The sequence below is a fragment of the Aspergillus aculeatinus genome, assembly GCF_003184765.1.
Source record: "Aspergillus aculeatinus CBS 121060 unplaced genomic scaffold BO66scaffold_12, whole genome shotgun sequence".
Taxonomy (NCBI): Eukaryota; Fungi; Ascomycota; class Eurotiomycetes; order Eurotiales; family Aspergillaceae; genus Aspergillus; species Aspergillus aculeatinus.
In genome coordinates this window covers 359648-375373 of record NW_020291481.1, presented here as the reverse complement: position 1 = coordinate 375373, position 15726 = coordinate 359648, and the positions used below count along the sequence as shown (strand labels likewise).

General features: G+C 52.9%; 6 protein-coding genes across 6 annotated transcripts; 3 read left to right on the top strand and 3 right to left on the bottom strand.

The window, feature by feature from the left end:
- Positions 1-383: 383 nt before the first annotated feature.
- On the bottom strand, positions 384-2739 carry BO66DRAFT_369650 (uncharacterized protein). The gene is made up of 3 exons (XM_025645381.1): positions 1250-2739; positions 804-1188; positions 384-738 (listed from the first exon to the last, which is right to left on the bottom strand). The coding sequence occupies exons 1-3, from the start codon at positions 2334-2336 to the stop codon at positions 696-698; spliced, it is 1515 nt and encodes a 504-aa protein (XP_025506193.1). The 5' UTR covers positions 2337-2739; the 3' UTR covers positions 384-695.
- Positions 2740-3853: 1114 nt separating this feature from the next.
- BO66DRAFT_369647 (glutamyl-tRNA(Gln) amidotransferase subunit PET112) lies at positions 3854-5929 on the top strand (the record flags this gene model as incomplete). Its single annotated transcript, XM_025645380.1, has 4 exons — positions 3854-4193; positions 4250-4326; positions 4391-4532; positions 4588-5929. The coding sequence occupies 4 exons, from the start codon at positions 3854-3856 to the stop codon at positions 5844-5846; spliced, it is 1818 nt and encodes a 605-aa protein (XP_025506192.1). The 3' UTR covers positions 5847-5929.
- A 327-nt stretch (positions 5930-6256) lies between these two features.
- Positions 6257-7796, top strand: BO66DRAFT_390073 (arginase). The gene is made up of 3 exons (XM_025646924.1): positions 6257-6642; positions 6754-7337; positions 7396-7796. The coding sequence occupies exons 1-3, from the start codon at positions 6556-6558 to the stop codon at positions 7697-7699; spliced, it is 975 nt and encodes a 324-aa protein (XP_025506191.1). The 5' UTR covers positions 6257-6555; the 3' UTR covers positions 7700-7796.
- Positions 7797-8794: 998 nt separating this feature from the next.
- On the top strand, positions 8795-9565 carry BO66DRAFT_436439 (uncharacterized protein; the record flags this gene model as incomplete). Its single annotated transcript, XM_025650927.1, has 3 exons — positions 8795-8952; positions 9047-9324; positions 9462-9565. The coding sequence occupies 3 exons, from the start codon at positions 8795-8797 to the stop codon at positions 9563-9565; spliced, it is 540 nt and encodes a 179-aa protein (XP_025506190.1).
- Positions 9566-10142: 577 nt separating this feature from the next.
- fcpA (protein-serine/threonine phosphatase) lies at positions 10143-12762 on the bottom strand (the record flags this gene model as incomplete). The annotated part of the gene is made up of 3 exons (XM_025643566.1): positions 10143-12270; positions 12334-12420; positions 12515-12762. 3 exons carry the CDS (start codon positions 12760-12762, stop codon positions 10143-10145), a joined length of 2463 nt encoding a protein of 820 aa, XP_025506189.1.
- A 1183-nt stretch (positions 12763-13945) lies between these two features.
- Positions 13946-15523, bottom strand: BO66DRAFT_390069 (pepsin-like aspartic protease). Its single transcript, XM_025646923.1, has 4 exons — positions 15389-15523; positions 15153-15303; positions 14439-15093; positions 13946-14387 (listed from the first exon to the last, which is right to left on the bottom strand). The coding sequence occupies exons 1-4, from the start codon at positions 15488-15490 to the stop codon at positions 14099-14101; spliced, it is 1197 nt and encodes a 398-aa protein (XP_025506188.1). The 5' UTR covers positions 15491-15523; the 3' UTR covers positions 13946-14098.
- Positions 15524-15726: the final 203 nt, after the last annotated feature.

Genomic DNA, 15726 nt, shown 5'->3' with positions numbered 1-15726 from the left:
CAGTAGTAACACGCTGGGGTCAACGAACTATGAACAACTGGAAGAGAACAGAGAGGTAGGTGATGGTTGGTCGTCTGGGTGTTAGAGAAATCAGGCAGGTAAGTTGTGGAGCTATAACCCTGAGTCTGTGCTGTAAGTCAAATCGGTATAATTCACTCTGTGCAGACACATGACAATTGTGAATCGTCTGCTTGCCCCAGCCTTTACCCATATGACATACAACGACTTTCTGGCAGGGCTCCGGTGAACTTTGACATGCGATTAGTGTATAGATGTACTGACCACCACTACTCACCAATCTTTTACAAGACCAGATTGCCTTCCAGTTGGAGAAAATTAAGTATACATCATCTTAATCATTCACGGTGCGTACAAAGCATCTAGTCCAGTCGCTAAAGCCAAAAAAGGGAACATTGAATCAGGGACCCAGAAGACCGGAGGAACACCCTCACCATGATTTGTGGTGGCAAGCTTAACACGGGGGAAGAGGTCTTTCAAAAGTGAGTTTTGAATGTATCATCAAGCATCAATAGCAACATCCATGCAATTTGTGCCAATCCAAGCAAGAAAAATATACTTGCGAGCAGAATTAATCCAAGATATCAGTGGCACGCTGCCTCAAGAAAATTCGTAAAGTCATGAGAAGATGGTAAAAGCTGGTGGATATTACACCCAGAAGTCTGTATCTGTTGAAACTATGGGATAAATAGAGCTGCTGTAGCCATGAAACCAAAGTATCTAAGGTTATAAGTTAGTACGATGATTTCACCAATGAAACAACACGGAATGTATAAAAAACATACAATGAAGCGGATCGCCATCCATCCTGGGAGCCGACAAGCTGGTCTGCTCCCGTGGATTGAGTGGAGGCAACGGCAGCAGCGGCGCCGCCTACAACGGCAACCACCAGCAGACGACCGGAAAATTCAGCAATCATGCTGAAAGTGAGCAGAGGGAGGATGACGGCTGCAGAGGCGATGATAATTGCAGCGTACACGGATCGTGCGGAGGAAGCTGAGATCGTGCGAGGGGCAAGAGAAACCAGATCCTTAGTGTGGTCAAGAAAGCGCGTCTCTGCAGCAATAATGGGGTTACGTTCGTTCATCCAGGTGCGGTAGGTTTCGATATCCTTGTTTGAAGCAGGCGGAAGAGTCTGCAGAACGCGGCTGTATGCACTGAGCGCATTATCTGTGGAATACGATTAGTGTCTCCTGAGGTGGAAACGATGATGTTGTCTGTTGTGACTTACTATATTGTTCCGTTTTTTGGGCCAGTGCGCCCAGCAGCTCTTCCTTGCGGTAATGCAGGGAAGAGTAGACCTGTGCCTGGACGTCCATGCGTCGCGAAGCTGGGAGAACCGTGGTGCCCTGTTGTTCGGCCGTAGCCGCCCGATGCATTTGATCGTACTCGTCTAGGACACGAAGGTCTTCCTCCATCTGTGCAATCTCGTCCTGGAGTTGCAGAAGCACCCGATGGTTTAGATCTTCGAATCGGCGATAGAGCGGTGGGAGACGAGGCTCCTGGTTGTCGGTGGATGAGCTCAGACGCCAGGCGAGGAGGCCGTAGCCCGAGGGAGGTGGTGATGTTTTCGTGCTACGGCTGCGTTTGTGACTAGGTCGTTGAGAATCTTCCTCCGGGCTTCGTGGCGGTGATGGTGGTAGAGGCGGCCGGTGTTGGCTGGCTGAAAGATGCGAATAGAAGGCATCGGATCGGGGACTGAGCTCTAAGCTCCGTTTCTCAGGCGAGCTCGAGCCTGCAGATATGCCGGCGGGGATGTCGCTGGGCTTCTTATTCTGAGAAGATGTTTTGCTTTTCATCTTGTGTAATGATGGCACACCAGAAGCGATATCAAATGCAGTCGGCAATGGTTGGGAGTCAACTGAACCCTTGGACATAGTGGACGATGTTCGACTGCGTGTATCCGCCCCAAGTGCAGCCAATTTGCTCTGACGCCCTAACCCTACGTACGCCGTCTTCGATTGGGCGCTAGACGATGATGGGTATGACACTCGACGCGATCTGAAGTCGTCATCCTCGGAGGAATCCTCTTCTGACGTGGACTCATCTTCGTCTAGATATTCAAAAACATTCGGAACGGTCCGCTCAGGTTCGGCGGACTTGGCAGAAGTATGCCTCGGCGAGACGTTTGCCGGGCTCGGAGCAGTGTTCTTCGAGACCAAAGATGGATCTTGAGATGCTACTTGCGGCCGATCCCCAGACGCTCTAGAAGCCTTTGTGGAACGAGAAGTGGCCGAAAAGACAGAAGCCGTGGATGATTTACTGCTACCATCTTTCTTTGGCTTCTTCGAGCGACTGGACGAGCCATACAGTGGCATGTTGGAAGTAAATCAACGCGACCACAAGACCACTGATGCGAAACTGAGAGCAGTAGATGATAAGCCCTCTTATTCACTAACTATACCCTTTAGCAATGCAATGGAAGAGCCGGGGCCGAAAGTGAGACAACTAGCAGGCTCGAGAATGAGATAATTTGGTGGGAGGGGGCAACAATGGAGGCATATCAAGGGAGGGCCACAAGAACCAGTCAGGCGACGCGGCGGGCGGAGGGGAAACTCGAGAATGTAGCACAGAATGTGTAGAGGATCGATGGACTGCCGTACGCAGAGCACTGCTTCTAAGATCAAGTCTTGGCTATTTTCTGGATAAAGATATGCTCAGCAAGTTGCTGAAGATCGAAACTGGTTTTGTAGCTCTGAGGTTGACAGGATAGTAGAGTAAGAAGAAATGGATATCTAGATGGATGTAGATGCGCGGAATGGTCCGTCAGCGAGGCGTTCCAGACCCCAATAAATGCGTATGCGCCCCGTCGGCAGGAAGTGACAGGGAATAACTCGAACTGAGACAGATCTTAAACACGTCGACCCCAGTCGAGGGATCAAATCAGACCGCGTTGTAGGCGATTGTTGGATGTTTGCGACGATCGTGGAGCGACTCTCATTCGTCCACCCCAGCGGTTCCAGCTTATAGTTAGAGCTGAGGGGGGCGTCAAGACAAACAGGAGGAGTATAGGCGTGTGTAAAAGAGATGGCTTCGACAAGAAGAGAAAAAGATAACAAGCTGGTGGGACTGGAAAGAGAAGACGGGGTTATAGGAAGGAGAAGAGGGGGAGGGTGGAAGAAGAAAAGAGAAAAATAGCAAGTAGTTTTTTTGGTGTGTGGGGGAAGAAGTTCATCATCTGCATTGCATTTCATCTCAACTACGGAGTACAGTACGGAGTGCTTCTACTGCTTAGGTTGCTGCTGCGCTGGCTCATGGCGACTCGTTACTGAGTCTACTCTGATGGCCACGAACACACACCCCTCCTTCTTCCTTGACCCCTCTATTGTGCTATCTCCCCTCTCCAGCTATGTCAGTTCATCTCCCAAGATGATGTTGTTGATGAGGATGGTGATGAAGTGACGCTGCAAAGCTGGGACTGGGACTGTATTGGTGGGGTTTCAACTCGACTGCACTGCGAGGCCGACGCTGCATTCTGTAGCATGACATGCAGCAAGGCGTTGCTCCCACACGCACTTCTTTTCTCCAGTTTCCAGTGCATCGCGAATCGGAAGCTCTGGATTGAAAGACTTCATTCCAAGGAAAAATCATCTGCATTGTTAATTAAGCGGTGAGTTGTCCACCGCCGTCGGCCTTACTGTATTGTACCCGCTGTAACTTATTGTATAGTACGGTAGTTATCGTGTATCGTCGTTGCTCCGTCTATCTTCTTCCGACTAAAGGAACCACCAATTGGTGCCAATCTCTCCATTGAGACCCCATTACTAGCCACTGATCGACAAGTGAGTTATCTGCGTCAACGCAGCCATTATTTCCTACTCTCTGCCAGAGCGCCATGTTGCGACCATGGCTGCGCCAAGGGCCGCGAGCCACTCGTTCCTTCACTTGCCCGCAATGCCTTCATCTGCTCCGCCGCTCGCCGCAGCAACAGCTTCAACAATCCCTTCTCCCTTCCGCCACCCTCGCTTCTCCCCGACGATCCCTTCAGACTACGGCAGTCCCTGAGTCAACAGACCGGGTTCCCCTGCGCAAGCAGCTCAAACAGGACGCCAAATCGCTCAGGGCGCGCAAACGACAGACTCGCGAGGACGAGGAAGCATCCCGCCAAAAATGGGAGTTGACAGTGGGAATTGAGATCCACGCGCAGCTGAACACCGAGGCCAAACTTTTTTCCAGTAGGTGAACTCGTTATCTCAAGGACTTACAGTCGACTGAGCCTCGCCCTGAATAGAAGCGCCGACCTCATCGGCGGAACTCCCCAACTCCAATGTAGCCCTCTTCGATCTCGCCTTTCCCGGCAGTCAACCGGTTTGTTCTACTCCTTTACCACATGCTCACCACATCAAACCACTGACACCTGATAATTGATTAGGAATTCCAAATCGCAACGCTCCTCCCCGCCCTGCGCGCCGCCATTGCTCTCAATTGTGACATCCAGCCCGTCAGCAAGTTCGATCGAAAGCACTACTTCTATCAAGACCAGCCGGCCGGGTATCAAATCACGCAGTACTATGGTAAGACGGTCACGCAAGCTGCAGCTTCTGCCGTCAGCGGACTAATGCCCTGCAGAACCCTTGGCGAAGAATGGTTATGTGGATCTCTTCCGTTATGACGGAATCGCCCCGGAGGATGGAGACCACGTGCGCATCGGCATCAAGCAGATTCAGATGGAACAGGATACGGCCAAGTCTCAGGAGTACCCTCCCTCGATGCAGTTACTCGACTTCAACAGAGTCTCCCACCCCCTCATCGAGATCATTACAATGCCCCAGATTCACACGCCGGCCACCGCGGCGGCCTGTGTGCGAAAGATTCAGTCGATCCTACAATCCTGCAGTGCGGTTATAACTGGTATGGAATTGGGTGGTTTGCGGGCGGATGTCAATGTCTCCATCCGTCAAAGGGGCGACGTTGCCGGTAACCATCGGTATGGCGGGATCGGAGGTCTGGGACAGCGTACGGAGATCAAGAACCTTAGCAGCTTCAAGGCCGTCGAGGACGCCATTATCGCCGAGAAGAATCGCCAGATAGCTGTCTTGGAGAGCGGTGGTGTGGTGGAAGGTGAAACCCGTGGCTGGACCATCGGCAGCACTGAGACGCGCAGATTGCGTGGCAAGGAAGGAGAGGTTGACTACCGCTATATGCCGGATCCTGATCTCCCTCCGGTCTATATTGGGGAGGATTTGATCTCGGAGCTCAGACGGACACTGCCAACAGGCTCTGATGCGCTTCTCAGTCTATTGACCGGAGCGGAATATGGGCTGACCATTGAAGATGCCAAACCACTTGTAGAGCTGGACGACGGTGCTCGACTAGAATATTATCAGGATGTCGTGGACCTCCTGCGCCAACAGCACCCGGGAACGGACTCGAAGACGCAGCAGGCACTGGCGCGCCTGGCTAGCAATTGGGTGCTGCACGAACTGGGCGGCCTCCTGACCAAGGCGGAACTGGCTTGGGACTCACAGCCCGTCCCCGCCGATTCTCTGGCCTCTTTGCTTGACCATCTGCAACGAAAGCTCATCACTGGTCCCACGGCCAAGCAGGTGCTGGCTCTGGTGTTTGACGGGGATCAGCGCTCGATCCCGCAGCTGCTCGAGGAAGAGAATCTGTTGCTGCGGCCTTTGTCGCGGGAGGAATACATCGCATTGGCGGAGGCAGCTATTGCACTAAACCCATCGATGGTTGAGCAGATTCGACAGAAGAACCAACTGGGCAAACTGGGTTGGTTTGTAGGACAGATGATGCGCATGGGAGAGAAAGGGCGGGTGGAGGCGCCCAAGGCTGATACAATATTGCGGGAACTGATCCTGGAGGGAGCGAAATAGATGTATAGCAGTGCCGATGTACGAGTACAGTGCGTATGTACAGAGACAGAGTAGCTAGATCCTAGATCGGAGCTGAGTCCGCGGAGCTGAGCTGAGCCCGCTCATGCATGACGACGACGATAATGATGATACCCGTCGGATTTAAGCCCAAACATAAGTGATCTGTCCTTATCAGTAAGATAATAGCTGTAAGCCAGCCCGAGAATGACCGGAGTCCGAAAACGATTGCTAATAGAAAGGGGGGTGGAGATGGTTTTGAAAGGCCGAGGCGGGCATCTCTCCTCGACCTGTACTTAGGGGAAGTCCTGATCCCTAAAAGCAGGTCTTAGCGATCACAATGCCCCACGACCACCCTTTGGCCAGGTTTTATAAACTGCTCCAATACCCCCTGCCTTTGTGAAGTTCTTTGACTTCTTCTTCCTCATCATCTCACTGTTCTTCACCTCCTTGATATCTTTCTCAGTATCCCTCCGCTTCCTCTGCCTCTCAGTCTGCCTCTTGCTCTGCCCTGGTTGTTGTTGTTGCCCGTGGTCCACCCGTTCCTTGCCCGGCTCCAGTTGATTCCCCACCCGATTCTTGATTTGATCTTATCTCATCAGCGCGGGTCCCGCTCTTCTAGAACTTTTTTTCTTTCTTTTTCACGCCTCTCTCTCCTTCCCTCTTCCTTCTCCTACGACGCTTATCTCCCTCCTCATCTCTCACATACACAATGACTTCTCCCTCCACTATTCGCCAGCGCTTCCTCTCCAAGCCCAACGAGCTAGGTGTAGTGGCCGTTGGCTTCAATGGCGGTCAGGTACGTTTCCCCTCACTCTAGTCCCGCCGCCACCGCCGCCGATCTACGCGGAGTCTAGCGGGCGGCGCAAGCAACAGCAAGACTGACCGGGAACGCTGCGACGAAATTTAGTGCAAGATGGGCGTTGAGGCTGCTCCCATGGCCCTCGTCCAAGCCGGACTCCTCGATCAACTGCGCGACGACCTGGGCTACGAGCTGCACTATGACGACAAGGTCCACTACTACGAGGACAAGATGCCCACGGAGGACCCCGACCACCGCGGCATGAAGAAGCCCCGGGCGGTGAGCGCGGTGACCGAGGCGCTGAGCAACCAGGTCTACGAGCACGCCAAGGAGGGCAAGTTCGTGCTGACCCTGGGTGGTGACCACTCCATCGCCATCGGCACCATCTCCGGCACCGCCAAGGCCATCCGCGAGCGTCTGGGCCGCGAGATGGCGGTCATCTGGGTCGATGCCCACGCCGACATCAACGTGCCCGAGATGAGCCCCAGCGGCAACATCCACGGCATGCCCATGGCTTTCCTGACGCGCCTGGCCCGCGAGGAGCGTCCCGACATCTTCGGCTGGTTGAAGGATGAGCACATTGTCAACACCCGCAAGCTGGTATACATTGGTCTGCGGGACGTCGACCGCGGCGAGAAGCAGCTGCTGCGCGAGCACGGCATCAAGGCCTTCAGCATGCACGATGTGGATCGGTAAGTCTGCTCTTCTGAGTGGTTGGTTCGTTTTCGTCTGACATGAAATCCACCGCAGCTATGGTATCGGTCGCGTGGTGGAGATGGCGCTGGCGCACGTGGGTAACGACACTCCCATTCACCTGTCGTTCGACGTCGATGCTCTGGACCCCCAGTGGGCGCCCAGCACGGGCACCCCTGTGCGCGGTGGGTTGACTCTCCGCGAGGGCGACTTCATCGCCGAGTGTGTGCACGAGACCGGCAACCTGGTGGCGATGGACCTGGTGGAAGTCAACCCCAGTCTGGAGGAAGCGGGCGCCAGCGACACGATCCGCACGGGGTGCTCGCTGGTGCGCAGCGCTCTGGGTGATACCCTGTTGTAGAACGAAAGACTTATATCTGACATAGATTATAGTCTCTGTATACTATAGAGAAAAGGTTAGACCGACATGAAATGCAATGATAATGACTTTGATAAAACTATTGGTCGGTCTGTGTATGTGTTTTGTTGGAGATCGGAAATGTTTATAGATGGCCGGGAGTTTCTCCGCACTGGACCTGAAGGCTTAAGCTAACTTAAGCGCCAAATCCCCTGCCACCGAATTTCCAGCCACCCGAATTCCACATGCTTCGATCAAACCCGATCTGTCTGTCCTTCATTTCCTGCTTTTCACCTTTCTGCAACTCCGACGCCAAAGAATGAGCTAGTCTCTTGACACTTCTGCTGTCTTGAAACAGATTGTTTGTTTGAATGGTATTATTGCTACCGTGGACTGCTACTGCACCTGCAAATCCAAGCTACCGGCCCACTCCCGCCCAACGACGCAATAAGTACTCCGTATCAACAACAACATCATCATCATCATCACAACAGCCCAATTGACTCTCGCCCACTTTCCCGTCCATCATTCCACAGTAACTACTCGGTGACGCCTATCCAGACCGACGTTCCATGCACCGACAACCACGGAGTCTGGACCTTACCCCCATCGAATCGAATGCCCTGCAAGGGAAAGTGGGCGGTTTCTGCCTGACTGACTGAGGTGGCCCGCAGCCCTATTGCTGCCCTTGAAGTATACTCCACACACCGTCATCAGCATCATCATCATCATCATCTGAAGCTGGGGTGGAGAGCTGAGCAGCGGTCAGCGTGTGCGCAACTACTGGAGGAGCTAAATATATCGCAAGACTGTTTCATCATATAACCTACCAGACGATCAAACCTCGCAATCTGTGTATTGGTCGATTCGAATGCAACAAACGCAACCCAAATTCAACCCAGCCCTCCAACGACCAACATATGACAATATCAACCTCAGCATCAACTCATATATCAACACGATTCTCCACCAACAACACACCTCCCAGCCTAGCGTACCACTGCACTAAGAGTCTGAGCAACCATCCATCACATCCACTAAGTTACCAGAACCCACCACCACCACCACCAACAAAGCTAGAGAAACCGCCCCTCCAACATGGCAGGCGTCCGCATCTACCGACGCCGGCGCTACCACTGGCCCGAACTCCAGCTCAACATCTGGTTAATCATCGTCTTATCCGCCAACGCCATCTGTCTAGGGATCTTCGCCTGGTTCATGTCCGTCCAGAACGAGCTCCATCTGAATATCCCATGGTGAGTGTGCAGGCAGGCCAGGCCACACAGCCCCCGGCCCAAAACCCACAGCCCCCCCCCCTCCAAAAACAAACTAACAACAACAAAAAAAAAGGCTCTTCCCCTACATGACCGTCACCGCCGCCCTCGGCCTCTTCTTCATCATCCTAATCTACGTCCTCACGGCCCAACGCTTCCTCCTCCCGGGCATCATCCTCGTGGGCAGCTTCATCCTCTTCGCCCTGTGGCTGACCGGCTTGATCGAGACGAGCCTGCAGATGTACGGCGTCGTCGCCAACGTCGACAGCAACTGCCGGAATTTCATCCTGGTGAAAAACCACCCCACCGGCGATAATCTCCAGACCTTGGCGTGGTTGACTGAGAGTACGATCTGTATGTCGGCTCTGTCCCCCCCCCCCCCCTGCAAAAGCCAGTTTATTCGGATGTTTTTTTTTGTTCTTGGTGGTGGCGTTACGCAACCCAAAAAAGTTTCAATGAGCGACTAGTGGCTAATCTTGACTTGGTGTTAGGTAATTGCTGGAGAACGGCGTTTGCGTTCGAATTGATTAATACCATCTTCTATGCGTGGATGATGATCATGTCGTGGCAGGTGCATCGGGATATTTATCGATGATTGTTCCCTTCTTCTTTTATTGGTACCTTTCTTTTTGGGGATCCTACCTAGTACTCTACATAGTATAACTTGAAGTTGTGCGAGGAGGACGGGTGAGAGAATGCTGGTGATGTTTATGATTGGATGACTTGGATCTTGATGTTTCGCATTGATGTGATGGATGTGAGATGATTGCATGACTTGACTTATTAGCTGCTCTGATGTATGAACAATCTACCTTATGTGTATTCTTATTTAATGTTCTTCCCTTTCTTAAGTTTTTGTCTTTTTCTCTTTCTACTGGCTGATAGTAATACGTCCATCTGCGAAAGACACTCAGTCTACATGAATGCCGATACACTGTTCAATCCAAATACACATTCAAATTCGAAAAACCTAAACCCTATACCTGAGTCCTATGTCACACCCCCATAAAATTTGACCCCCTCGTAGACGGAATCGCGCACAAACGCCCTCGCTATGCCTTGCCAGCATGATCTCGAATCAAAAATGCTCCTATCAACGATGACAACAGCGTAGTATGACCGCTAGCCTATCCACACAGAACAAAGACAACGTCTAGAGCTGCTAACTAATGTCAACCGTTCTCTTCCGCGATCTTCTCCTCGGCCGTCGCGTCGTAATCGCCATCTTCAAACGCCGCCATCATCTCCCGTTCGAGCTCATCATCCTCTTCTTCCGGAGCCGGCATCGTGCCCGCTGGTTGGGATCCCGAAGGCGCATCGGCCTGCACCTCCGGTTCACTGCTGGGCGATTCCGAGTTTGCTGCACTAGACACTGCTTGGGAGAGTGCGGTGCCAGGCCGCTCATACACCCGCCGAATCCGCTGCGCGAGTCGCGAGCCATGGGGGGGTCCGGCATCTTGCGCCCTGTCTCCGTTATCATCTCCTCCCTCGTCCTCCTCATCTTCTGTATCCTCCGGACGCTTTCGCTTCTTGCTGGGCGCCGTTGTGGGAGCATCTTCCATGAAGGAGGCATCACTGTCACTCTCGCTCTCGTCGTCACTGCCCAGAAACTCTTTCAATTCCTCGTGGATGGCGGCTTGTTGATCGGCGTCATACCCAATAGGCGACATCTCGGTCAACCCAGACGATTGCAAGATATCGGCCGTCATTTCAGGCTCGTCCTCCTCCGTGCCAGCGACCCCCGTCCCTTCCTCAGATGACAGCCAAGAACTCTCCATTTCCTGGCCTGGCGAAATTGGCGGCTCGCGATCATCTGGGTGCACAGGCAGGAGATATGGCTTCTCGTCTAAACGCTTCCACTGTGTTAGGCAGTCACTCAACCAATGTGTCCTCACGATTTTGATGTTGGGGTACCGCGTTGCAGCTCGAACCTTAGCCGTGCGGTTCCGTCCGGCCACGAGATGGGTCACCCTTGAATTGATCTTCGTACTGATGGTCGCACCAAAACTCTTGGACCAAAGCGAGATGTCCGCGTTGTGTGTATCCGTGCCAAGAGGAAGTACTCCTGTGAAGGTCAAAACAACACCGCTGAGAACACGGCGTTTAATGGCCGGCATAATGTCCTTAACGTCGGGAACTAGCTTCAAGTCGACGTCCTTGTCCTTTGAGGGTGTCTTCTCGCCGCGCAAAGCTGCCACTCGTCCTCCCAGCGCTCGTGATCTCCGCCGGTCATACTCGTCGAAAAAGTTGCGGTGCACCTGCTCAAGACGAACCTCCAGATCAAACAGCTCCCGGTCGTTGTCCTCCAGAAGAAGATGTCGGTGTTTGTTGATCTCCGGTGAGTCGTCCATGCTACTTGATGAATCACTACTTTCAGCGGCATCTTCCTCTGCATCCAATTCCTTCTGCTTCTGTAACAACGGTCGATCTTCGACTTGATGCATGATCGTCTCATTTTGTGCATCGCTCTGTTCCTGCAGTAGGCGAGGGTCGTCTCCTCCGCCCATCGTCACTAGCTGCTCCAATGTTGACATCTCCGGCTGATCCCCTGCTCTGCCCGTAGCTCCATTAGCATTGTGCTCACGGGGCGATGCTTTTACTGTCTTGGCCGCAGACTTCTCGCCCGGCGTGCTTGGAGAGACCAGTTCCTGCTTTTTGGGCAGGAAGCTGGAGTTGATATCTCCAATGCCGACGAAGAAGTCATACGGCACGACCTTGATGAGATTGGGGCTCCAGCGCCAAACGTCCCCGCGGTCATCGATGATGACCACCATCTTAGTGTCCACAGGGAACAACCGATGTAAATTCTTGGCTGTGAGACTACCGCTCTCGTCTCGACTCAGAATGCGATCTCCAAACAGCTTACGATCGGGATCAATGATAGCAGCAATATGTTGCGCATAAGACCGAGTGCCCATGGTGTAGATATGCAGCTCAAACATCTCCGAGATGTTATGCAGGAAGGACTCCAGCCCGGGCCGCAACTTGACATAGTACCATACTCCACGCGCTCCCGGGTCATTCTCGACCAGCTGAAACACGCGGACATCGCTGACAGCCTTGTGATTTGGATTGTCTTTATCTTCCATCCATTCCCTCACCGTGGGGTCAACGGTTGCTTGGATGATCGTCTGGTCCAAATCGACCACAAGGGACAGCTTCCGATTTAACAACAAGCTGCGCTTTGCATCCTCTTCCACCCGCGTCGCCTCTCTCTCGCTCACGGTCAAACCTGTGTTTTCGTGGGTCACCGGGATCGTCGCACGCATGACATCTTGAAAATCCGAGTTGTAGGTAGATCTATCACTCGAACATTAGCAATCCGTTGACAGCCTAACGTTTACGCGCGCTTAGGATCCATACGCAGTCATATCCTTCCCACACTCTGCGCAAAGTCCCCCGAACTGAACCTCGTGAGCACATGGTTCATCGACCACCATGAAATCGACCCTGGAACATAGCAGATGAAGTCAGTCTCAGCTCCCGAGATGTGAAAGCAATCGGACCTCGAAACGTGGGTTTCCAGTTCAATATGGTGACATACGGCCCATTGATGACATCCCCTTTTGCAATCCTCCACTGAACCAATTCGCCATCGACGGGTGACTCAAACTTGGTCGGAAATTTGCGCTTCACCTCGACTTTATTTCCCAGCCCGTCACCCTCGGTGACGGTGGTCTGGTAGACATACCAGAACAGCGCATCCTCCCTTTCCACCGCATCGCCGGGCTGTTTGAGCAACGACGTTACGGTGATCGGGTAGTGAAGGCTGGATGGTAACCGAACAAGCATTTATATTGGAGCCCACACCGATCCTTGGTCCGGTAGCGAAATCAACCAACCCTTTTTGCCCTCCTTTTCATGAATTGTGAGAGTCGAGGAAGGAAGGGTGGTGTGTAAAACAAATGATGAAGGAAATCGCGATGGAAGAAAGATCGAGCCAAGGAACTAGGAAGCCATGCCCGAAGCAACAAAAACCCAGACAACGCCTTCGGTAACCGCTGCAGCCGCTGTAGAAAGATGGAGGCAGGAGGGGAGGATCGGAGTAAACTGGGGTTCTGTTGTGATCCAGAGACGCGACGGGGAGACGATTGCTCGGATCCGTACTATATGTACTATTCAGGTAGGTGGGTAAGCAGGTAGAAGGTCGAACCCGAAAGCACAAAGAAAGGGCTTCGAAGCTGTGATGGTCAAAAGATGGGGGGTTGAATGAAAGACAACCGCGGTCAGTTCTATGGATCAGCTGGTCGCAAATGGTTCGCCACGCGAATCGAACGCGACGAAACACAAACCACGGTTGGAAAAGGCTAGCAAGACGAGTGTCAAAAGGGTAATCTATGACCAGAATACGAGGATTGATGATGATGAAAGAGGGTGGTAATTGGGGATGCGATCAGGAACAAGAAAGCTGCATGAGGGGGGGGAGGTGGAAGGGGAAAGTAGGAGGTAAGGTCACGAGAGTGGGAAGGAAGTACTGAGTAGGTAGGCTAAGTCTGGTCAGTGGTGAAGGAAGTGAGTGGAAGTGGTTGGTGGGTGAGTTGGGTGGGGGAGATGGAGCAAGAAGAACGCCCCCAAAAAATAGCTGGAGGAAGAGGAGCAGTAGCAAGTTTTCCAGCAAGCAGCAGCAGCAGCAGCAAAGAGCTGGAAGGGAAGAGAGAGTGGTTGACACTGGTTGTGCTTGTGCCAAGCGTCGGTCCATCAGCCGCTTGGCTGACCTTCGAACTTGGAATTGGCCTGTGCGGGGGGGGTTAGGGGGGGCGAGACTCTCGGGTTTCCGTCAAAACCACCGGCTCCCGGCCCAGACCTCGTCATCATCCAGTTGCACAAAGAAAACAAAGACCAACGAACTCTCCCGTAAGATGCTCTATCTCAACACGATCTGATTGTGCTTTCATTGTACTGGTATAAATTCATACACGATGATTACGAAACTAGTCACGGCAGTACACATCGATCTGTGGGGAAGAGCCTGGACTAAAGCAACAACTGAGTTCGAATTTGACCCATCTCTTGAACCATAACATAATAAGAATGATTACTGCGCGCTAGGGGATCGAGCTAATATATGCGATATCATCCCCTCCTTCTTGCGTACATACCATGAGAATACGCTTCATGAACCCATCGTTTACTTGGCCTTAGCGAGACCAACGGCACTGTTGCCGAGGTCATAGACGCTGTACCACTTGCGCAGGAAGGAGTCACCCAGAATGGCCAGAGGACCAACAGGCTCGGGGAAGTCCATGCCCATGAAGGCACTGATGCAAGAGCCCTGGGTCTCAAGGGTGTAGTCGAAAGCACTGATGGTGAAGTTGTGGCCGCTCAAGGCAAAGGTCACATCGGGCAGAGAGGAGCGCTTGGCACAGTCAATAGTGTACTGGCCAGTCCAGCCCTTCTTGGCACCAATCTGGGCGTTGCTGTGGAACTATTAGCATCATATCCGTGGACAATTCACCCGATGAACTTACATCATCTCAGCAAGGCTGGAGGGGAGAGCAATGAGGGAAGTACCGGTGTCAAGGATGACACCAGTGTTCTCCAGCTCGGCAACGTCATCACCAAGGGCAATGGAGTCGAGGTCGACCTCCCAGTAGGCCTTGCGGCGAAGAGGGATCTTGATCAGCTCACCAGTGTAGTGGCTCTTGTCAACACCACCGAAGGTGGCCTCGGAGCTATCGCCCTCCTTGTTGGCATCGCCAAGGTAGAAAGCAAAGACGGGCTCGTCCAGAAGTCCCTGCTTCAGCATGTTGTAGAAGGGTGGGACGATCTTGTTGACGGAAATGGTATCATAACCCAATCCGAGAATGCCGTCGAACCGGCCGAAAGCGAAGGCCAGGCCAGGCTCCTGAGTTGCCTCGGCAAAGTCCTGTTCCTTGATGGTCAGGTCACCGATGGTGAGAGTGTCCTGAGAAACAAAGCCGCTGAGACTGCCAGAGCCGTAGCGGATGGCGAACTCGCTTCCATTCTTCTTGTACGTGCTTGACGAAGACGAGTCGTACTTGTTGTGAAGGTAGCAGGCAATGGAGCCACACTCCGAAGAAGGCACCCAGAGGTTGGAGCTACCAGTGTCCAAGACAACCTTGAACGTCTGGGGAGGGGTACCAAGCTCGATCTCGGAGAAGTCTGTTACGGAAGACGATAAGCAGCCACTCACCCTGGAGACCAATGGAATAGGGACTTACACTGGGCGTTCATGAAGTTATCGACAAGAACATCGTGACGGCTCAGGTCGTTGATCGGGGTTTCCTGGAGCAGTTCATTGTGGATGTTGGGGCGAATGCCCATGTACTTCTGACCCAGCGCGCGAACATGGGCATCGATGTTATGAGTGGACTTCATTCAATAGATCAGCGATTCCGAGTTGGAAGAAGAGCTGAGCTGAATACAAGGCCGACAGTTGCCTTGATGGTGTACTTACCAGCTGCTCATCAAGGGAGACCTTGTTGAGCTTGAGTTTGTGAACCTCGGCGGAGGTGTAGCCCAACAGCATAGATGCTGTGAGCAAAGAGACGGACTTCATGATGAACGGCGACCCCGGAAGGAACGACTCAAAGAGAGACAATGACGGAAGGTGGAAAAGAACGGGAGTGAGGAGAATGAATAAAGATGTCGATGATGGATGAACCAAGTTCGAGGGAGATGGGAAGAGGAAAAGGGACCCGAGGTGGAAGACGGAGAGAGAGAGGCGAGGAAGGCAAGCTGAGGAGGAGGTCACGGTCACGGTCAGGTCCGGGGGGGGGGGGGGGGGGGGGGGGG

Bases quoted from the DNA above. Each gene is read 5' to 3' on its own strand.
- BO66DRAFT_369650 (XM_025645381.1), bottom strand. From the start codon at position 2,336: ATGCCACTGTATGGCTCGTCCAGTCGCTCGAAGAAGCCAAAGAAAGAT. The intron at 1,189-1,249 runs GTAAGTCACAAC...CGTATTCCACAG, and splicing joins CCAAAAAACGGAACAATATA to ATAATGCGCTCAGTGCATAC. The intron at 739-803 runs GTATGTTTTTTA...TTATAACCTTAG, and splicing joins GGATGGCGATCCGCTTCATT to ATACTTTGGTTTCATGGCTA.
- BO66DRAFT_390073 (XM_025646924.1), top strand. From the start codon at position 6,556: ATGACTTCTCCCTCCACTATTCGCCAGCGCTTCCTCTCCAAGCCCAAC. The intron at 6,643-6,753 runs GTACGTTTCCCC...GACGAAATTTAG, and splicing joins TTGGCTTCAATGGCGGTCAG to TGCAAGATGGGCGTTGAGGC. The intron at 7,338-7,395 runs GTAAGTCTGCTC...AATCCACCGCAG, and splicing joins AGCATGCACGATGTGGATCG to CTATGGTATCGGTCGCGTGG.
- BO66DRAFT_390069 (XM_025646923.1), bottom strand. From the start codon at position 15,490: ATGAAGTCCGTCTCTTTGCTCACAGCATCTATGCTGTTGGGCTACACC. The intron at 15,094-15,152 runs GTAAGTCCCTAT...CTTCCGTAACAG, and splicing joins TAACTTCATGAACGCCCAGT to ACTTCTCCGAGATCGAGCTT. The intron at 14,388-14,438 runs GTAAGTTCATCG...ATAGTTCCACAG, and splicing joins TCCAGCCTTGCTGAGATGAT to CAACGCCCAGATTGGTGCCA.